Source organism: Bos taurus, unplaced genomic scaffold (genome assembly GCF_002263795.3).
Source record: "Bos taurus isolate L1 Dominette 01449 registration number 42190680 breed Hereford unplaced genomic scaffold, ARS-UCD2.0 Leftover_ScbfJmS_752, whole genome shotgun sequence".
NCBI classification, from domain to species: Eukaryota; Metazoa; Chordata; class Mammalia; order Artiodactyla; family Bovidae; genus Bos; species Bos taurus.
Window position 1 is genome coordinate 18,099 of NW_020192051.1, and position 22,983 is coordinate 41,081.

General features: G+C 48.3%; 1 protein-coding gene across 5 annotated transcripts in view; it reads left to right on the forward strand.

Moving 5' to 3' along the window:
• The window catches only part of LOC784541 (tumor necrosis factor receptor superfamily member 10A), a 102,201-nt gene that overhangs the window by 11,373 nt on the left and 67,845 nt on the right, over positions 1 to 22,983 (forward strand). Inside the window, exons 1-7 of one of the 5 annotated variants that reach the window (XM_059884496.1) lie at positions 11,044 to 11,232; positions 15,518 to 15,617; positions 16,241 to 16,354; positions 17,358 to 17,469; positions 18,297 to 18,544; positions 18,989 to 19,096; positions 22,289 to 22,349. The exons of 2 other annotated variants lie outside the window; for them this stretch is intronic. In XM_059884496.1, coding sequence (XP_059740479.1) covers positions 11,059 to 11,232; positions 15,518 to 15,617; positions 16,241 to 16,354; positions 17,358 to 17,469; positions 18,297 to 18,544; positions 18,989 to 19,096; positions 22,289 to 22,349 — 917 coding nt within the window. In that variant the 5' untranslated portion in view covers positions 11,044 to 11,058. Of the gene's footprint in view, positions 1 to 11,043; positions 11,233 to 15,517; positions 15,618 to 16,240; positions 16,355 to 17,357; positions 17,470 to 18,296; positions 18,545 to 18,988; positions 19,097 to 19,570; positions 19,873 to 22,288; positions 22,350 to 22,983 lie in introns of those variants that run through there. 2 more of the 5 variants (XM_024989231.2, XM_024989232.2) reach the window with 2 other exon arrangements.

Sequence of the window (22,983 nt, forward strand, 5' to 3'; positions counted from 1 at the left end):
ATGGGATTTTCCAGGCAAGAGTTCAGTATTCTTGGGCTTCACAAAACAAAACCTATAGTTAATACACAAAAGATCAATGTCTTTTAAAACCTGAGGATAGTTCCTTAACGTTAGATCCTGTAATCTGATTTTTTGTTTGTTTGCACTATGTATAATGCTTATTTGTAAAAGTGTGTGTGTGAGTGTGTGTATGTGTGTGTGAACTGCTTGAGGAGGGAGAGGGAGTCTCCTCATGGGCCAGGGTACCTGATTCTTGGTCCACACACTTGACATTGCTCCAGGGGGTACAAGCCATGGCCACGAGCTTCCTCTCAGGGCACCTGGGTACAGACACAGGGATGATGTAGGGGACCCAACAGGGACAGCTGGCTGGATGAGGAGGAGGAAGAGGCAAGCTCCTGTCCCAGGTCTCCTGACAAGACAGTGGAGAGGGGACAGGCTTCTGCTGTCTGCAGGTCAGGATCCCCTCAGTCCCCCTCATTGGGCGGGAAAAGGATCCAGGCTTGTGCCCTGCGGCCCCCGGGCTCCTGCTGAGTGTTCAGAGCTGTCCTTGCAGGGCCTCTGCAAGGCCCACCCTGGCCTCCCTGGGCTGCAGGGGGAGTCCTGTGAGGGGAGGCCTCATCTAGGTCAAGGATCACAAGGGTGTGGGCACAAGCTGAGCTTCATCCTTCAGTCAAGCTTTAAATGTGAGGCCCTCTCGTCCTCCACCTGTTGACTCTTCCCACCAACCTCAGCCAACACTGGAGTGTCAGAGGACAGAGAATTACTATTGACCTTCAAGTCCCCAAATAGGAAAGATTCAGGTGCTACTGGGGAACAGGGCTGGGTGTGAGGCCAGTCAAGTTGGCTCAGGGTTTTATGGGAACCTTGAAGGAGCACACTCATGGCCTCATTATGACTCTGTCTGCTGTCAGCACCTTTGGGCTTTCTAGGCCCCTTCTTGCTTACAAAAATAATTAAAGATTATATTTCAGACTCAATAGGTATAAAGATGAATATAACTGAGACTGAACTCTATGCAAATAGTTTTGTATGATTTCAAGATTTTTTTAAAAATTGGAGTATAATTGCTTTACAATATTGTATTATTTTCTGCTGTACAATGAAATGAATCAGCTATATGTATACACATAGCCCTCCCTCTTAGACATCCTCAATCCTCCAGGTCATCACAGAGAATGAAGCTGAATTCCCTGTGCTATACAGCAGGTTCCCACTAGTTATTTATTTTACACGTGGCGGTGTGTATATGTCAATCCCAATCTCTCAGTTCATCCCATCGCTCCCTCCCCCACCTCCGCCCCCGTCCCATGTCCAGATGTGTGTCCTTATATCTGTGTCTCTCCTCCTGCCCTGCAATAGGTTCATCTGTACCATTTCTCTAGATTCTATATATATACTGAAAAATTTTTCATGGGCCACTGATGGGATCATGGGCCCTAACCTGCAGCCTGCTGTGCCCAGTGGAGAAGCTAGCTTGGCCTAAGGGGAAATGTGTTGAAGAGGTGTGGGGATGGACAGGGCAAGGGGCAGTATGGGGCCACACAGTCGGATGAGGAGGGGCTCTGCAGCCTCAGAAGACCCCACCAGCATGGGAAAGCCTGGGGGTGGTTGGGGCTCTATAGGAAGAGGGGAGAAAATGGGGTACAGGGAAGCTCAGGAGTTTCCCTGGTGGCTCAGATGGTAAAGAGTCTGTCTGCCACACGGGAGACCCAGGTTTCATCCCTGGGTCAGGAAAATCCCCTGAGAAGGGAATGATTCCCTGATCCCCTGGAGAAGGCAGTGACTACCCACTCCAGTACTCTTGCCTGGAGAATCCCATGGATAGAGGGTCCTGGCAGGCTACAGTCCATGGGGTCCCAAACAGTTGGACATGACTTAGTGACTAAACAACAACAGTCAATATAAAACATTGCTGGAATTTTTTTTCTTAAATACTGTCTTTGAAATTCAGAATATATTTTTCACTTGCAAGGCATCTTGATTCAGAGAAGCTGTTTGAAGTGCTCCATTCCCATAAGGACCTGGTGATTACTCTATTGAGCAGCACCAAATGAGCCTCTAAAACTTAGAGAAGGAAGTCCTAATTCCTGTCTCAACGTGCTCGTAGTCATTAAGAGACACAAAGAGGCACAGAAAAAATACAGTGATGAGGGAAGAGCCTTCAAACAAAGCTCATGCCATTGGGCCCTGACGGGAAAACAAGAGGAAAAATGGGTCCGACCTGTAGAGAGTCACAGTGACCCAAAGGAAGGGGGTTCTGTGATCTGGAACTGAGCTGAAGACTTGGAAGAGCTGTCACAACCCGGGACCCCATGTCCCTAGGCTTGACCTTCACCTCCTGGGCTTTCCTCCTTCAGATGACCTCAGTCTTCCTTGCAGGATCTGTCTCTCTCATCTAATTCATATTTATTAATAATGAAATATGCTCTTTAAAAAACCCAACCTTTAAAACCTTTCCTTAATAATGTTTTATGATGATGGCACTTCCTATTAATGATAAAAAACTAACTCTTCAATAATGATGATACAGCAACTAGGATGACTTCTGAAAAAGAATGATGTTTCTTCCTTATGCTCTTCTTATTGGATAATTAAAAATAGGTGGATCAATGAAGTAATTGTAATATATGAAACCAGAAGAGTACTGCAAAAATATGAGAATAAATTTCTTACCACTTTGGAAAGGGGAAGAACTTCTTCAGTATGACAACAAATTATAAAACTTGCCTAAAGGCTATATAAAAATTAAGAAGAAGGCCAAAGGGAAGAAATCATAATAAAGATAAAAACAAACTAGAAAAAAGTACTCAGAATACAAATCACACTTAGAAATGTAACTTCCTTAATCTGTAAGGATTCATAATGAACCGAAAGATCAACGGGAAAATAGTAGACTTGAACAACATTATAAAACAATTAGACCAACAGACATCTATTGAATACTCCAGTTAACAACAAAATACATTCTTCTCAAGTGTGCATGGAACATTCTCCAGAATAAACCATGTACTAGCTCATAAAACAAATGTCAATATATTTAAAAGGAGAGCCATAATACAACACATACCGTCCCACCACAATGGAATGAAATTAGAAATCACAGACAGGAAGGAATTGGGGAACTTCACAGCTATGATAAAATTTAAACAACACACTTTCAAATAACCAATTAGTCAAATAAGATATCAAAAAAGAAATTGTAAAATCTTTTGAGATGAATGAAACTGAAGATACCATATACCAACACTTATGGGATATATCTAAAGCAGCTGAAAACTTAGAAAGAAATTTATGCCTATAAATGACTGCATTAAGGAAGAAGAAAAATCTCAAATCAATAACCTAATACTATACAGTGAGACACTAGAAAATGAAGAATGTACTAAAGGTAAAGTAAACAGAGGAAGGAAATAGTACAGATTAGACCAGAAAGTAATGAAACTAAAGCTAGAAAAACAACAGAGTCCATGCTGATGAGCGTGTGATGGACCTTGTGGGGCCCTGGCCCTTCTGCTTGCCCAGGACTGCAGTAGAAACAGGAAAAGGCCATTCTGGTCCAATCTTCTGCCCCAAGAGGAAGTGGTGAAGGAGGGAGATCAGGTTCATGGAGGGGAAGGGAGCCAGCTGTGGTAGACTGGCTGCTCTAAGAGATGTTATGTTACTTATCACCTGTCTTGTTTTCACTAGCTGTCAATATATTCCTGAAACCTAAAGCAGGCAGCACAGAGCGGGTACTCCTATGGTTGTTGAATGATTGAATAAAGGCTGCATGTATGCCACTGTGTGGTTGTTACAATATTTAGTAATAATCCTCCTAAAACTAAAAATTTCTGATTTTTTTCAAAATTATTACATTGATTATATTTGAAAATAAAACCATATATGTTTTCTGATGACGTTAGTAGGTGACTTTCTAGAAGAGTAGAATCTGGGTCAACCCACCAAGCATATTTTGTACTTGTAAATATACAAGTGTATTTTTACTGTAACCCAGCCTCACACAAACACTTGGGCACAGGTGCGTCCAGCTTTGGTTCCTGGAATTCAGTAGCTTTGATCTGATGTTGTGGGTCTTTCTTTGTTTTATTTTTCCTAACTGTGAAAAAAAAAATTTCATCTGATTCATTTATTTATTTATATTTTTGGCTGCGGTAGGTCTTCATTGCTGCACACGGGCTTGTTCTAGTTGCAGTGAGCAGGGGCTGCTCTTCAGTGCAGTGCCCAGGTTTCTCATTGCAGTGGCTTCTCTTGTTACGGAGCATGGGCGCCAGGCACGCGGCCTCAGTAGTTCCAGCCCTTGGGCTCATTAGTTGCAGTTCGAGGGCTCTAGAGCTCTGGCTCAGTAGTTGTGGTGCGTGGGCTTAGTCGTCCCACAGCATGTGAGATCTTCCTGCACCAGAGATCGAACCTGTGTCCCCTGCGTTGGCAGGCAGATTCTTATCCATTGTGCTCCCAGGGAAGTCCTAAATTAAGTTTTAAGAAAAGAATGAGGTTGCATCCTAGTTTCATGTAGAAATTCTTGTCATTGTGGATGCAGCCTCCTGTTTTGAGATGGTTTCAAAAAATCAAAATTGGTACTTAATTTTATCCTTTCACCTTCCCTGGAGACTATCGCATGCTTTCATTTCCTTATTTAGACTACTGATAATGGTGCAAAGCGTCTCCGCACTTGTGGAATAACTATTACTTCTGTTTTCCTAAGTGCCCTCATATATAGTCCTCATTTGAGTCCCATATATCCTGGGATGGAGTGCCTGTCCTGATGGGGTGGGTGGGAAAGGACTACTGGGGCGGAAGAGACTGTGTGGGGTGCTGGGAGTGTTCTGTGTCTTGACTGAGTGATGGCTACTCAGCTGCATACAGTTATCAGAGCTGGAGCTGATACTTAAGAAGTGAGGATTACTGCAGGGAATGGTCTGTAAAAATAGAAACTATCAAAAGGAATCAAAATAAAATTGTAGGGTTGAAAAGTCAAATAGCCAAAGTGAAAAATCCACACTACACGTGTTTAACTGTGCAATTGACCGGTAGAAGAAAGGATCGGTGAGCTTGACGATAGGACAAAAGAACACAGGACAGATAGCCTCTGCATGTGCATTTCCTAAAGAAAGCACAGAGTCCCTGGTTTATCTCTTCTCCTAGACAGGGAAATAATTGGAGATCCCTTTGAAGAGTTTGTTGATATTATCAAACAATACAAGAAATAGCTACATTATCCACTAGCTAGAAAAGATTCATATATTCATGAATCCATGACCTAAATACATAACTTTATATAAAAAGAAGCATGTGTGTGCTTTCCTCCCCCTCCTTGCAGTCTCCTCTGGAGAAGCTGTGAGTGGCACAGGGGCAGGGGTGTATGTTCTTGCTGGGTCATTCACTCCTTCTTTCCCCTCTTTATGCCTGCATGGGTGGGTTTCCTGCTGTGACCCAAGATTTCCAGGCACCAGGTTTCTTGGAGACTGGAATTCAGCCCCTCCTCTGTCCATCTCCTCCCTGCCCTTCCCCTGGGAAAGGGGCCCCAGCCGGGCCTGACTCCCCACAGCCTCCCCCAGTGGTGTCTCGGGTTGCACCTGGGCCTGCTAGGCTCCTGGAGGTGCAGACTGGCTGTGACAGAGCTGTCGGGAAGGTATCTTGCTTGCTGGGGTCCTCCTGTGGCCCCTCACTTGTGAGCCTCCTGCCACTCTGGGGCCACCTTCTCTTTCTGTCCCCACTGGCCTTTCTGTATCCTTCTCAGTAGGCCTGGTGACTCAGCCCTGCAACCTCACAGAGACCCGTTTTTTTTTTTCCTCTCATGGACCTTAGGGCCTAGCTCTTCTCCTTTTTGAATTGCTGGGAGGCTCCACAGTCAGGCTTCTGTCCCCTTCCCAAAGCCAAGGTGCTGAGTACAGAGCTGTATCCACTCCCAGGGGCTGCCCTTCTGCCCCTGCCCATTGGCCCCTCTGCCTCACCCTGAAGCCATGGCAGCCCTCCAGTGCCATCTCTCCTCTGCTCCACAGTCTGCTCCTGCTCAGTTATCCCCGCTTTCCTCCAAACCAGCACCAGATGTCCTGTGACAGCTCACAATAGGAAACTCCCATCCTCCAGCTCTGTACCTTTTTTCCTGACATTTCACTTTTTCCCCAATCTCCCCACCCCAACATGGACACTACATCTCCTGTGGGGCTCTCTAACAGTTAGGAAGATAACCGTGAGAAGATAAGTGCATTCCCAAGATGGCACGTATCTGTTGTTATGTTGGAGCCCTTCAACCACCCTTTCTCCCAAAAACCTCAATCACCAGCATCCTGAGAGCCAAGAACTTGTGAATATATTTGAAAATAGATTATATTAGATTCTTGATTATGTTCTTACTAGAACATGAGGCTTCCTAGAAGAAATAGAATATCTGGGTTAACCTAGATGGGTATTTTTTCTCCACACACACACACACACACACCCACTCCCCCCACGCACTCTTTTGGTTCTTACCAACAGTTTGTTCATTTCGGTCTGGAGATTGGGGGAGCTATGATGTCAGGGTTGCTCACAACTGATTCCATGTACTTGTTCTGCCCCATGATGGAGAAAAGTCAGGCCCAGGACTGGAGTTGAGAAGTCAGAGGGTTTTATGTTGGGGCCGGGACAGGGGCAGGTCTGTACAGAGCTCTTCAGAATTCTGCAGGTGAATGAGGGCAGACCCTGGCAGAGTATTCACACCTTCAGAGGGAGAATGAGATCCTCAGAATGTGAATGTCATCACTGTAGGGAGGGAAGACCCCGTGTAAGGGAAGTGGTCCAGACAAAGCTCACCCCCATCCTGTATGCCCTGGTCTGTAGCGGAAAGCAGGGACCTGCATTTCCTGGCTTCCCTGGTGGCTTAGATGGTAAAGAATCTGCCTGCAATGCAGGAGACCTGGGTTCAATGCCTGCGTCAGGAAGATCCCCTGGAAGAGGGAAAGGCAACCCACTCCAGTATTCTTGACTGGGAAATCCCATAGACAGAGGAGCCTGGCAGGCTATAGTCCATAGGGTCACAAAGAGTTTAGCAAGATTGCAACTAACACTAACTGTTATAGAAAATAAACATACCATTATGGCAACATTCAGATAATACATAAAGGTTCCTATGAGCAATCTCTCTCCAGCACTGTCCTGTTTGGCTCTTGACTGCAGCTAAGGACAGGGAGAAATCTGCCCATGAAAAGATGTCCCAAAAGGTGATGGGGTGACACATGACGTCACCCATACCTTTCTCAACTGCCCCAGGAGAAAGAGTAATGGCGGTTACAGTGACTGCTCCCTCCAAAGCGGCTTCATTCTGGTGTCTTCTTGTGTCCTTCCTCAAAAGGGGAGGATCCCACATGTGACTGGGCTTTTGAAAGCATAACTCCTTCACAAGGGAGCTCTGAGAGAAGCCTAGTGGTATCTGAATCCTGTTTAATGTTTTTTGATTGTAACTAAAGGGCAATAAGAAGTACCCTTTGCTGATCTAGAGGTGTCTTACTTATCTGGAAGTGCTCTGAGTGACATAATTCACAGGAAATTTGAAAACTTTTCCCCTAAGATCAGGAAAAAGACAAGGATGCCCCACTCACAACTTTTATCCGCAGAGTACTACAAGTCCTAGTCAGAGGAATTAGGCAAGGAAAAGAGGCATCCAAATAGGAAACCAAGAAGTAAAACTGTCACTGTTCTCAGATACATGATATTATATACAGAAAACCCTCAAGACTCCATCAAAAACTCTTAGAATAAATGAATTCAATAAAGCTACAGGATACAAAATCAGCATGAAAAACCCTATTGTATTTCTTTATACTAATAATAAACCAGCAGAAAGAGAAATTAAGGAAATAATGTCATTTACAATTGCATCAAAAAGAACAAAATTTCTAGGAATAGATTTAACCAAGGAGGTGAAAGATATGCATATTGAAAAGAGGACATTGAAGAAGACACATCTGTGACAACATGGATGGGCCTTGAGGGCATTATGCTAAGTGAAATAAACAGGACAGAGAAAGCAACTACAATATAATCTCTATTATATGTGAAATCTTAAAAAAAAAATCAAGCTCAGAGATACAGGGAACAAACTGATAGCTGCCAGAAGTAGGAGGCAGCAGGGTGGGGTGGGAGAAATGGGCGAAGAGGATCAAAAGGCAAAAAAAAAGAAAAAAGGACTGGATGTAAACTGAGAGTTAACAGACTCAAGAGAGTGTATGACTGCAGGCTTTAGCACAGGGACTGGGGAGGGTTTTGCGGGGCTGGTTAAAATGTCTCTTGCTTCCTCTTGGTTCTCAGTGTCATGGTAGGTGATGAGGCTGGGGGTACACAGGACCTCCACCAGCCCAAGTCATCCGTTGCATCCAATCTGCCTTGGGTTCTCTCTGGCAGCTCCCCTCCCCAGGACCAGCATAGACTCCCCCCTCCCGTAGTTGGACTGTTAACAAAAGACCTGCCTCAGGCCTCAGGGGTCAAGGGACAAAGTGTACATTTTTTTTAAAATTTTTAAATTAAAAACAAAACACGGGGATCCCCCGGTGGTCCAGTGGTTAGGACTCTGTGCTTCCACTGCAAGGGCACAAGTTTGCTCCCTGGTCAGGGAACTAAGTTCCCACATGCCATAAGGCAGCCAAAAATAAAATGAAAAAAAAAAAAAAAAACACCTTTCTCCGACTTCCCTGGTGGTCCAGGGGTTAAGAGTCTGCTTGGCAAAGCAGGGACAGGGATTGGATCCCTGCTCCGAGAAGATTCCATATGCTTTGGGGCAACTAAGCTCCTGCACCACAACTTCTGAAGCCTGGGCTCTAGAGCCTGTACTCCACAAGAGAAGCCAGGGCAATAAGAAGCCCGCCCACCAGGACCAGAGAGTAGCCCCTGCTGTCTGCAACTAGAGAACAGCCAGTGCGCAGCAATGAAGACCCGGCACAGCCAGAAATGAATGAATTAATTAAAAAAATTTTTCCAAACAAACAAAACCCCAAACTTTCCTCAAGTCACACAGGGATTTATTGACTCTGGATGATCAGAAATCAGAGCTCTTAGTGGACATGTTGGTATTCTGGTCCACAATTTAAAAAAAGAAAAAACAATACAGGGTCTGGCTGGGGGGCACTGCTGTGACAAACAACACATATGAAAGCTCTTCCCCACCCTGGGCCCCCACCAGGCTTCTGAGGGGGCAACTTCGAGAACACCTCCCAGGGCTGCCAGGCAGCCCAAGACAGAAACCCTTGTTTCCAGTCTGCAACATTCTGACAGGAAGCAGGCCTGTGGCGCTTCCTGTCCAGAAAGCAAAGGCAGAGAGGGATTTAACTCCTTTTGGAACCAGGCTCACCTGTGAGTAGATTATTCCTTTCAGTGGAAGAGGTTTTCATAATAAGGGTTCCTTTCTCTTTTATATTGCATGACTAAATCTGAAAGGTGCTGTGATGGACAGACTTTGATGGAAACTTAAAAAAAAAAAAAAAACAATTTGTACTTGCCTTGCTGTCATAAGCACTCACACCCTCATAGGATAGAGAGCCCAGCACCAGTGAAGTATGGGGGACAGACTTGGGCTCAGGAACAGCAATATGGAGTCCGTGGGAAGAGCTCACACATATCAGAGACCCTCTGGGAGGTGAGAGGAAGAGTAGAAGATACTGGGAACCCTGAGGAGTGAATGCTACCCTTTTAGGTACCATCAAAGGCCCGTTTGGTACCTTTTTAAAAACAGATTTTATTTAAATGCCACTATTTATTGATTTGTCTGCCTTGGGTCTTTGTTTCAGCAGGGGGATCTTCCTTCCATCCTGTGGGTTTCTTTCCTTGTAGTGCATGCACTCTCTAGTTGTGGAGGGCAGGACTCAGTAGTTGGGGGTGTGCCAGCTCAGTAGCTTGAGGCATGTGGGATCTTAGTCCCCCCTGCTGCTGCTGCTGCTAAGTCACTTCAGTCGTGTCCGACTGTGTGTGATCCTACAGACGGCAGCCACCAGGCTCTCCCATCCCTGGGATTCTCCAGGCAAGAACACTGGAGTGGGTTGCCATTTCCTTCTCCAACGCATGAAAGTGAAAAGTGAAAGTGAAGTCGCTCAGTCGTGTCCGACTCTTAGCAACCCCATGGACTGCAGCCTACCAGGCTCCCGCGTCCCTGGGATTCTCCAGGCAAGAACACTGGAGTGGGTTGCCATTTCCTTCTCCAATCTGTGAAAGGGAAAAGTGCAAGTGAAGTCGCTCGGTTGTGTCCGACTCCTAGCGACCCCATGGACTGCAGCCCTCCAGGCTCCTTCGTCCATGGGATTTTCCAGGCAAGAGCACTGAAGTAGGGTGCCGTTGCCTTGTCCATTAAATAAATACTTATTTGTAATTCTATAGTACAGTGATTATTAACACTATTTATATGAGATAGGCCCAGGGCAAAAAGGTTCACCAGGTCTGTCTCATTTCATTAAGTACTTAAATCTCAGAAAGTGCAAGTGAGTCTGGCAACCTACTCATTTTTCTAACAATTCAAGATTTCTTAGTTGACCCATCACTCCCCTACAGTACAGTACAGGCACCTCTTGGATCTCCTTCTTGGATGTCCATGTTCTCTGGCCTCCTTGGGGCCCTGGTCAATAAAGCGGGGGCGGGGAGGAGCAGAAGCCGGGAGTGGGCAGAAGGCAGTAGTTAGAAGACAGGTGGTTTATTCATTTTTTTCAACCCGTGGGGCATTAGGACCTGCCTGGAACGCAGATTCTGAGTCTCTCCGGCCAGATGACAACAGAGCACGTGGGAGGAGCCCTGTCCCCGCCTCCCAAAGGCACAGACCTGCCTGGCACTGAAGGAAAAACCATGTCATACGGTCGGTATTCGCTGACGGGAATTCTCCTTCGGTAAAGTCCCAGCCCTTCTCCTGCGCCACGCGTGATTGGCTGGAAGTGGTAATGATTATATCAGCAGGCACTGGCTCATTGGCTACCGCGGGTGGTGCAGTCCCAGGGCGGGGTGGTTTAAAAGTAGAGGCAGGCTCAGATTAAATAGCAGAGCTCCCCTCCGCGCACCTCGCAGGGGTGATCTCGCGCCCCACGAAACACACTTTCATTTCTGATGGCTCTGGAGGTTGTCACCCCGCGGCAACCTGGACAGCGAACGCTCCCCGACCGCACCGTGCAGCGGGGACAGAGGGCAGCGGCCGCCTCGAGCTCCCGGGCAGGGTGCACCCAGGGCCCCAGACCTCGACTCCGGGGCCCGTGGGCTCTCATCTTCACTGTCTTGCTGTTGGTGAGTTCCCGCCGCGAGTCCTGGCTCCAAAAGGCGCTCTTGGTGGCCCGGAAAAGGCCCGGGCGCGCCTGGCTGGGCAAATCCCGTCAGGACCCGCCTGGGCAAGTCCAATACGCGGCGTGTTGGTGGGGGGCGCTAAAGGAGTGCGAATCCCTGGCATCTACTTGCTGCCTGGAAGATCTGGCTCCTTGGAGCCCCGGGCCCAGCGAGCATCAGATCGTCATTTCTTTCCTTTCCTTTCCCTTTTCCCTCTGCCGACCCACCTCACTCTTTTCTCTCTCTTGCTATTTTGCACTGCATGTATCTTCTAAAACGTGCCCTTTGTAAATCATTAAGTGTAGGCTCCATCTTCCCCCCACCACTGCCTTAAGCACCCTTACATTTCCTTTTCTCTGAAAGGAGAACAACTCAAAATTGCTTCCAGCTCCTTGCGCTTTATGAATAGAAACCACCAATCAACTCAGCTTGGGTCAGATTCTCACCACTTTCTTTCAGAGGGGAGTTGGAGGCTCTGGGTGTGGTTCAGCACTGCTGCTGCTGCTAAGTCCCTTCACTCGTGTCCAGCTCTGTGAGACCCCATAGACGGCAGCCCACAAGGCTTCCCCGTCCCTGAGTGTGCATTTTTAAGAAACTCACCATGGGGAAAAATGTGCACACTTGGCACCGCTTTCTTGCATTGTTTGAGGCTCTTTTCAAACTTGCTTAGAGGGTCAAATTTTAAAAAAAAATTGAGGGTCTAACAAAGTTACAGGAATCGTGAAAATATGCATCTTTCATTGACCAAATTGGTACCAAAAATCTGGAAAGAAATAGCATTTTGTATTCACAGGAAGTATAGAATTCGTTTTTAAAGTATCGGTTTGTAATAGGTAGGACTCATGTTGAACACACGTGATGAATGGGTCTGGGTGCCTGGCAAGTATCCAGTGTAGCCATGTGCATTGTCTGTTGGGTAACTCCTTAGAAGTGGAATTGCTGGGTCAGTGGGTTAGATAATTTTACACTTTTGCCTAGATAATGACAAACTGTTCTCCCAAAGAAGACTGGACCATTTTAACTCACACCAGGAGTCCACAAGGGTGCCCTATTTCCCTGCACCCTTGCACACTGAGCTCAAACGGTAAAGGATCTGCCTGTGATGCAGGAGACCAGGGTTCGATCCCTGGGTTGGGAAGTTCCTGTGGAGAAGGGGATGGCAATCCACTCCAGTACCCTTGCCTGGAGAATTCCGAGGACAGAGAAGCCTGGCAGGCTACAGTCCATGGGATCGCAAAGAGTTGGAGAGGACTGAGCGACTAACGCACGCACACACTTGCACACTGAACTTTAACACTTTCCCAGTCTAAGAAGTAAAGATGGGGCACCATAGTGTCATGGTTTTGATTCTTCCATTCCAGTAGAGTGTTTCAAGGATCCATGAGATTGCTGAGACTGGGAGTGGATAACCAGGAGACCCCAGGTTAGGACATAGGGGAGGGCACAAAATTCAGACAATAAAAGAGCTAACAAAAATCTTTACACAAATTCTTTCAGACAACAGGAGTTCTTCACTACTTCTTCTAAGGCCAACATAACCCTAATACCTAAACCTAACGGAAACATTTGAAAAGAAGAAAAAATACTTTTAAATACCCTTCCTAAAAACAGAGGCAAAATTCCTTTACAAAGCAAATAGTTAACTAAATTCAGGAAGATTTAAACAAGAAAACATACCATGACCAAATGGGGTTAATCTCAGGAATAAGTGTTGGATTAACATCTGAAAATCAGTCAGTGTTTTTCACTATATTAACAGTATGGGGGCTTCCCAGGTGGTCCAGTGGTTAAGAAACTTTTGCAATATGAGAGACACCAGTTCATTCCCTGGTCTGGGAGGATCGCACATGCCTGGGAGCAACTGAGCCCATGTGCTACAACTACTGAGCCTCCAAGTTGCTGAAGCCTGTGCACCTAGAGTCTATCCTCCACAACAAGAGAAGCCACTGCAGTGAAAAGGCTACACATGAATCACGAGTATCCTCCACTCGCCACACTAGAGAAAGCCTGCGTGCAGCAACAGAGACCTAGCACAGCCAAAATAAATAAATAGATCTTTAAAAACTATGGCAGAAACCATCACATAAAGTAACTATCCTCTAATTAACAATGTAAAACACACACACACAAACCAGTGTAAAGGAGAAAAGCTATATGAACAGCTTAACAGATGCAGAAAAAGAATTTGAACTGACACTTAACCCCCTGTAATGAAAAGGGGAAAGTGTTAGTTGCTCAATCGTGTCCCAACAACTTGCAACCCCATGGACTGTAGCCTGCCAGGCTCCTCCGTCCATGGAATTCTCTAGGCAAGAATACTGGAGTGGATTGCCATTCCCTTCTCCAGGGCATCTTCCTGACACAGGGATTGAACCTGGGTCTCCTGCGTTGCAGGCAGAGTCTTTACTGTCAGAAAAAAGTCTCATTTTATCAGGGTAGAAGGGACCTTCCTCCATATGATGAAGGCCACTCCCTCTTGGAGTCACATTAGAGATTAGGATAACTGAGGAAGGGGCATGAGGGAATGTTTTGAAGCAAGCTAATTTCCATGATCTAGATAGAGGGTTTGAATTTCACAAGTGTATGCATTAAAAAAAAAAAACAACACTTTGAATGGTACCCTTAAGACTGTGCACGTCTTTCTTTGGAAATCTTAACATTGAAGTAAACTGTAAAGAAATATTGAGCTCGAGTTACTGACATAATGCCGATGTATTAAGAGTTGCAGATATGAATTTCATCATAAAAATAAGACACTTAGGAGAATGAACAGAGGGGGATGAATAGAGAAAGAAATATGTGATACACCTAAGTTACAGAACTTAGGTGGTGAGCATATAAGAGTTTAGTGAATGAATCTTAGAACTTTGTTGGATGTTTGAAACTGTTCATAACAAAACATTGAGGGAGAGAGTCTGTGAGAGGAGAACCAGGGAAGAAAGGAAGGCATAGGATTGTGAGGGCAGGGAAAGGAGAGTCCACCAATTTGGGGTGACTCGGAGGAGGCCCAGACTGGGGAAGGGATGATTAGGGGACACATATGAGCTTAGCTGTCCCCAAATATTTAACAGGTGGCATTTTATCTTGTTTAGATCTAGGCAGTTGAACTGGGCTCAACATAAGCTGTTTCCATTTTAACTTTGTTTTTCTTTCTTTTTTTCTTCTTCATGTCACTTTCTACTTTAAATCACTCCCAGATTAAAGTTACAAAACTATACAAAACCCTTTGTTTCCTGTATCATCTGAAACATAGCTGCTGACATGACAGATCCCAAGACTGGACACTTGAATGTATATTTCCCACAAATGAGGACAGTCTCCTCCCAAATGACAATACAATCCTGAATGTCAGAACACTATCATCAACACATTAATCCTGGTGGAAGCCTCAGACTCCAGTGATTTCAGACTGGCCCCATTGTGTCATTTTTAGCACAGAGACTTGGCTAAAAACCCTGTATTGCTATTTCTTCTTTCTCCATGTGATTCTGGTATTTTGTGGAACACTGACAGCTTCCTTTTGGGGACTGCTTGTTGGATTAAAGCCACAAGTCCATTACTCAATATGCGATTCTATACCCTGATTATGAAAAATTGTATTCATGGCAGAACGCTCATTTGTGAAAATGTGTGTGTGTGTGTGTGCACGCACATGTGAGAAAGAAAGAGAGAGCCTGAGAGTATTCACACATGTGGTCAAATAGAAGAAGTCGAGACACAAAATAATGGATGTTTTCTCTAATCCAGGGGATCTCTATGGTTTCTGTATTCTTCTAAAAACAAATTTCCTTGCCCATACTTTCTGGGCTTCCCAGGTGGTACTAGTAGTAAAGAACCAGCCTGCCAACACAGGAGATGCAAGAGACTGAAGTTTGATCCCTGAGTCGGGAAGATCCCCTGGAGGAGGAAATGGCAGCTCACTCCAAAATTCTTGCTGGGAGAATCCCATGGACAGAGGAGCCTGATGGGCTACAGTCCATGGGGTTGCAAAGAGTTGGACATATCTGAGCACATACTTTCTGGAATAAACATATTTTAAGAGGAAGGAATACAGGGGGAAAAACTTAAGTGTAAGTTACTTGCCGGCACAAAAGGCCAAAGAACAAACATGAATGAGAGTTTAGAGCTGGGAAGCAAGGTCCCAGTTGTGTTTCATTTTGCAGGTAGTGGTCAAGGAAATGTGGGGTGGATCCTAGAAGGGGTGAGAGTGTGGAAGCCACTCATGCCTGTCCCTGCTTTGTCCCCATAGGTCAAAGCTGCTTCAGCCAAATCTATAAGGAACGATGAATTTCACCAGCAGTCATCAGCCCCACTGGAACAGAGCCCCCAGCAGAAGTTATGTCCACCAGGTAGATTCTAGGACTGGTCTCCAACCCTTGTCTTCATGTCTGTGTGTTTATTTTTGGCTGTGCTGAGGCTGTGTTGCTGCATGGGCTCTCTCTAGTTGTGGAGAGCGGGGCCTGCTCTCCAGTTGCGGTACTTGAGCTTCTCCCTGGGGGGCTTCTCCTGTTGCAGAGCACAGGCTCTCGGGTGCACGGGCTGCAGTAGTTGCAGCCTGTGTGCTCAGTAGTTGTGGCTCCCAAGCTGTAGAGTGCAGGGTCAGTATTTGTGACACGTGGGCTTAGCTGCTCTGCAGCCTGTGGGATCTTCCCAGACCAGGGATCCAACCCATGTATTCTGCATAGGCAGGCAGAGTCTTTACCACTGAGCCACCAGGGAAGTCCTGGCCTTTCTTTTTACTTTTTAATGTGCCAGCTATGAATGTGACTTGGATGTGTGGCTTGTAATATATTTCTGTCGGCAGTGCTGGTCTAGGGTATGTGTTAGATGAAGAATCAAAAGGTGAAAGCCCGGTTGAGGAGAGTTCCCCTTGTGGATTCCACAGATGGCCAAAAGAGGCCTCCCCAGCCACACTGGCAGCCTCAGGGAATCCTGCGGGGATTTCCTCACCAGCTTTTCCCTTCCTTCCCAGGATTGTATATGAAAGAAGCCATTGGAGGTTGTGCCACATACACCAATGGGATAGACTACACCAATCATTCAAACGCTCTCCCTTCTTGCTTACTTTGCATGACTTGCAAATCAGGTACAGAACCTGCAGTCTCCCATGCCTGCAGTTAGGGTGCTGAGTGATGAGATGGGATTTAAATGGGACGAGGAGTCAAAGACCTGATTTCCAGCCCAGCTAGGTCTTCATCCTGTCTTAGGTCAGTAAAATAATGAAAGCAGAAGTTATTTGCATAACGCATGCCAACTGGTAGGGAAGTCTTTCAGAACATCAGCTGGAAAGAGGAGAATAACGTGTCCCTTGATGAAGGGGGCTGGATGGTAACAGTGCAGAAGGCCTGGGGGAGTGGGGCAGGGCTGGGTTTGAGCTGTGTGATGTGTCTGATCCTGGACCAGGCTCCTGTGGGCACCATGCCCTCTGCTCTGGGGTCTCAGCCTCTCTCAGCCTTCATGACCTGAGGTCCCTCTGCCTCTCCAGCAGGGCATCACCCGTTGGGACATCACCCAAGGGTTCCTCTCCATCCACAGCATCTCAGATTACACCTCACCCCAGCCCACTTGCTCCTCATTTGTGATCTAAAACATTTTTCTTCACAACCCTGATGCAATCCGTAATGATGCACAGTCCCTTTTGTATGCCTCTATTGGTGACACGCGAACAGTGGCTGTTCTATGGATGGTCTATGTGTGTTGCCACAGAAAATGAGCCCAAAATTACTTAAAAATAGATTAATTCATTTATTTTTGGCTGTTCTGTGTCTTTGTTGTGTAACAAGGGCTTTCTCTAGTTGTGGTGAGGGGGGCTACTCCTTGTTGCTTCTCATCGTGGTGCACTGGCCCTAGAGCACAGGATCAGTAGTTGTGGCACACGGGCTTAGCTGCCCCGCAACATATGGGATCTTCCCAGACCAGGGATGGAACCTGTGTCCCCTGCTTTGACAGGTGGATTCTTAACCACTGGACCACCCAGGAAGCCCTCTGAATTACTTCTTGAACTGAGTGGATGGAGATCTGGGTTGTGAAGAAGGGTTGAGAGACATATGAGGGAAACACACCCTCAAAACCTTATCTGTGGTCTCTAGGAGAAGAAGAAAAAAATTGCTGCATCCTGATCGAGGACACTAAGTGTCAGTGCAAATCTGGCACTTTCCGTGGAGAGGATGCACCTGAATTCTGTCAAAAATGCAGCACCAGGTGAGACACAGGAGCCTAGGGGGGCTTCCAACCCACAGGAGACCCAAGTTTCCTTGTACCCACTTCTCTCTCCTGCTTCCGTGAAGCCCCTCCCACCTCCCAGAGCTCCCTTGTGCCTGTGCGGTCTCCTGAGCCTGCAGCGGTGCTCCCTACCACCACTGTTTGTCCTGCAGGGCTTTCCCGGTGGCCCCTTCCCATGTCTCCTCGGGAGCGGCCTAGAAAGACCGAAGTGCTGACAGCAGACAGAAGTCATGAGGAGGCCACGTGTGTGCTCCTTCAAGGTTCCTATAAAACCGGAGCCAACTCGACAGGCCTCACACCCAGCCCCTTGTTGCCCAGTAGCACCTGAATCTTTCCTCTTTGGGGACTCGGGGGCCAATAGTAATTCACTATCCTCTGATGCTCCAGTGTTGGCTGAGATTGGTAGGAAGAGTCAACAGGTGGATGAGAGGGCCTCATATTCAACTTTGACTGGAGGATGAGTCAAACTTGTGCCCACACCCTTCTGACCCTTGAGCTGGACGAGGCCCCCCCTTGCCCCTCACAGAGCTTCCCATGCAGCCCAGGGAGGCCAGGCAGGCCTTGCAGAAGAAGCCCAGCTCCTGAAGGACAGCTCTGAACACTCAGTAGGAGCCTGCGGGCCGCAGTACACAATATTGGATCCTTCTCCCACCCAGGGAAGGGGAGTGAGGGGACCCTCCCCTGCAGACAGCAAGAGCCTGTCTCCCCTCCACTGTCTTGTCAGGGGACCCAGGACGGGAGGCTGCCCCCTCTTTCTCCTCATCCAGCCAGCTGTCCCTGATGGGTCCCCCTGTGTCTGTACCCAGGTGCCCTGATGGGAAGGACATGGACATGAACTGTACCCTCCGGAGCAATATCAAGTGTGTGGACCAAGAATCAAGTACCCTTGCCCATGGGGAGGCCCCAGTTCCTGGAGAGCTAACAACCATGAGCCAGAGACTACCCATCACTCCCTCTCCCTCCTCAGGCTCTTCAAGGCTGGTGATTGGAATTGTAACTGGAATTGTAATCACCGTTTTCCTAATCGGATGTATGGTATGGTGCTGCTTGAAAGGTGAGGTTCTAGAAGGGAAGGAGATGGTGCTGGCTCCCTCCTCCATCTCCCCAATCCTCCTGTTCCTCCTGGCTTGTCTCTGATCTTGTTCCCCAGGAAACCCCTCCTCCTCCCACCTCACCGGGTCCTACAAAACTGATCACATCGGGCCCCCAACTCAGCTGACGGTCCCCTCTTCCCCCTGGCCGAGTCTGGTGGGAGGAGGCAGAAGAGGGTGGTTCAGTAGCACTGCACAGAGATTTTACATGGGTTTCATTTTACTTCATTTTCTCCCTTCTTTTCTCCTCCCTGAGGGTTCTCCAGATTCAGAATGTCCTGCTTGCAGTCACAGGCCTGGGGCTCTTTGTTCAGTGTCTGAGCCCCCAACCTGCACCCTGTCCCTAGAAAGGGAGGTGCGGCAAGAGCGCCCTCCCCACCACTCAGTGGATGTCTCTTCTCTTCTAGGTCTCTTTAATGAGTGCTGGCACAAGGTGATCGGTTTCTCCAGCATCTGGCGGCCTCAGACCCTCAGTAACTGCATCACAGCAAAGCCCAGGGTGGACACGGTCTTTGGTTTGTCCTATGCTGTTGTCCCTGACTCTCTCAACTGGCCTGGGGGCTCTAGGCTGAATGTAGGAGGGAGACTGGCCTGCTGAGAGCTGTCCTAAGGCTGGTTGGCAGCGCTGGCCCTGTCCTTACTATTTGAGACACCCTCACTCTGTAGCCTGGGGCATGGGGGGTGTCAGGCAGGGGTGCTCAGTTCCCCTTAGCATCACACCAGAGTCTGGGTGCCATCAGCAGAGCCCAGATGTGCTGAGTCTATGCCCACTTGGGGGGCACAGCACAAGTGTAGGTGGGAAGGCAGAACCCACTGTCCCCCCAGAAGCTGTAGGGGTTTGTGGGTTTGTGACTCCTGGGTCAGTGCCTTGCTTTTTCGAGGCCCTTTTCTGGCACTTATGTCCCCCAGGAGGGTCTGGGGCTCTGGACCATGCACACAACAACAGGCTGACCAATGGAGATTCACTTTCCATTCTGGTCCCTTGGCAGGAAAAGAAGCTGACAGAAGACAACGCCCAGTCCGAGATGCAGCAAGCAGATTGTCTGTTGGTGAGTGTGGGGCTCTGGCCCTTCTGCTTGCTTGGGACTGTGGTAGAGAGGCAGTGGGTCAGGTCTCCTCTTCTCTGGGGAGGTGGTGATGGAGGGAGACTGGGGCATGGAGGGAAGGGAGCCCACCCCCTGCTCTGGTCCACTGGCAGCTCTGATGCTACTTCTCATCTGTCTTGTCACCACATCCCTCGTCTGGAACAGGGCAGGCGAAGGGTAATCACTCCTCCCATGACTGACCGAGTGATGGAGTCAGAGCTAAAATCAGTAGTTGTGGCACACGGGCTTAGCTGCCCCGAAACATATGGGATCTTCCCAGACCAGGGATGGAACCTGTGTCCCCTGCTTTGACAGGCGGATTCTTAACCACTGGACCACCCAGCAAGCCCTCCGAATTACTTCTTGAACTGAGTGGATGGAGATCTGGGTTGTGAAGAAGGGTTGAGAGACATATGAGGGAAACACACCCTCAAAACCTTATCTTTGGTCTCTAGGAGAAGAAGAAAAAAATCGCTGCACCCCAACCAAGGACACTGAGTGTCAGTGCAAACCTGGCACTTTTCCGTGGAGAAGATGCACCTGAATTCTGTCAAAATGCAGCACCATGGTGAGACACAGGAGCCTAGGGGGGCTTCCAACCCACAGGAGACCCCAAGTTTCCTTGTAACCCCACTTTCTCTCTCCTGCTTCCGTGAAGCCCTCCACCTCCAGAGCTTCCTTGTGCCTGTGGGGTCTCCTGAGGCTGCCAGTGCTCCTACCACCACTGTCCTGCATGCCTTTCCAGTGGCCCTTCCTCACCTCTCCTCAGGAGGGCTAGAAAGACAGAGTTGCGGACAGCAGACAGAAGTCATGAGGAGGCACGTGTGTGCTCCTTCAGGGTTCTATCAAAACGGGAAGCCACTCGACAGGCTCACACCCAGCCCCTTGTTCCCCAATAGCACCTGAATCTTTCCTATTCGAGGACTCAGGGCCAATAGTAATTCACTATCCTCTGATGCTCGTATTGGCTGAGATTTAGTAGGAAGAGGCCAACCAGGTGGATGAGAGGGCCCCGTATTCAACTTTGACTGGAGGATGAGTCAAACTTGTGACCTTTGACCTGGATGAGGCCCCCGGCCTCACAGAGCTTCCGTGCAGCCCAGGGAGGCCAGACGGGCCTTGAAGAGGAAGCCCAGCTCCTGAAGGACAGCTCTGACACTCAGTAGGAGCCTGGGGCCACAGTACACAATCCTGGATTGTTCTCCCGCCCAGTGAGAGGGAGTGAGGGGACCCTCCCTGCAGACAGCAAGAGCCTGTCTCCCTCCACTGTCTTGTCAGGGGACCCAGGACGGGAGGCTGCCCCCTCTTTCTCCTCATCCAGCCAGCTGTCCCTGATGGGTCCCCTGTGTCTGTACCCAGGTGCCCTGATGGGAAGGTCATGGTCATGGACTGTACCCCCTGGAGCAACATCAAGTGTGCGGACCAAGAATCAAGTACCCTTGCCCATGGGGAGGCCCCAGTTCTGGAGAGCTAGCAACCATGAGCCAGAGACTACCCATGACTCCCTCTCCCTCCTCAGGCTCTTCAAGGCTGGTGATTAAAATTGCATCTGTAATCACCACTGTCCTAATCGGATGTGGTATGGTGCTACTTTACAGGTGAGGTTCTAGAAGGGAAGGAGGAGGTGCTGGCTCCCTCCTCCATCTCCCCAATCCTCCTGTTCCTCCTGGCTTGTCTCTGATCTTGTTCCCCAGGAAACCCCTCGTCCTCCACCTCACCTGGTCCTACAAAACTGATCACATCGGGCCCCAACTCAGCTGACGGTCCCCTCTTCCCCTGGCCGAGTCTGGTGGGAGGCAGGAGAAGAGGGTGGTTCAGTAGCACTGCACAGAGATTTTACATGGGTTTCATTTTACTTCATTTTCTCCCTTCTTTTCTCCTCCATGAGGGTTCTCCAGATTCAGAACGTCCCGCTTGCAGTCACAGGCCTGGGGCTCTTTGTTCAGTGTCTGAGCCCCCAACCTGCACCCTGTCCCTAGGAAGGGAGGTGCGGCAAGAGCGCCCTCCCCACCACTCAGTGGATGTCTCTTCTCTTCTAGGTCTCTTTAATGAGTGCTGGCACAAGGTGATCGGTTTCTCCAGCATCTGGCGGCCTCAGACCCTCAGTAACTGCATCACAGCAAAGCCCAGGGTGGACACGGTCCCCGGTTTGTCCTATGCTGTTGTCCCTGACTCTCTCAACTGGCCTGGGGGCTCTAGGCTGAAGGTAGGAGGGAGACTGGCCTGCTGAGAGCTGTCCTAAGGCTGGTTGGCAGCGCTGGCCCTGTCCTTACTGTTTGAGACACCCTCACTCTGTAGCCTGGGACATGGGGGATGTCAGGCAGGGGTGCTCAGTTTCCCCTTAGCATCACACCAGAGTCTGGGTGCCATCAGCAGAGCCCAGATGTGCTGAGTCTATGCCCACTTGGGGGGCACAGCACAGGTGTAGGTGGGAAGGCAGAACCCACTGTCCCCCCAGAAGCTGTAGGGGTTTGTGGGTTTGTGATTCCTGGGTCAGTGCCTTGCTTTTTCGAGGCCCTTTTCTGGCACTTATGTCCCCCAGGAGGGTCTGGGGCTCTGGACCATGCACACAACAACAGGCTGACCAATGGAGATTCACTTTCCATTCTGGTCCCTTGGCAGATAAAGAAGCTGACAGAAGACAACGCCCAGTCCTGAGATGCAGCAAGCAGATTGTCTGTTGGTGAGTGTGGGGCTCTGGCCCTTCTGCTTGCTTGGGACTGTGGTAGAGACAGGGAGAGGCAATGGGTCAGGTCTCCTCTTCTCTGGGGAGGTGGTGATGGAGGGAGACCGGGGCATGGAGGGAAGGGAGCCCACCCCCTGCTCTGGAGAGAGACCAGGGCATGGAGGGGAAGGGAGCCCCAACCCCTGTTCTGGTCCACTGGCAGCTCTGATGCTACTTCTCATCTGTCTTGTCACCACATCCCTCGTCTAGAACAGGGCAGGCGAAGGGTAATCATTCCTCCCATGACTGACCCAGTGATGGAGTCAGAGCTACATAATATTTTTCTCTGTGACTGTTACATACTTTTAAGCCATTCCTCATCATAGTGGGAATTTCACATTTATTTCAAAAGTATTGTTAAGTTGAATCTACTTGAAGTAAAATTTCTTTGTCAACATATAGAAGTATTTTCACTATGTATATGTGTGTGTATATATATATATATATATATATATATCTATATCTATGAGGAGGGCATGGCAACCCACCCCAGTATTCTTGCCTGGAGAATCCCCATGGACAGAGGAGCCCAGCAGGCTACAGTCCATGGGGTCGCAAAGAGTCAGACATGACTCAGTGACTAAACATATGT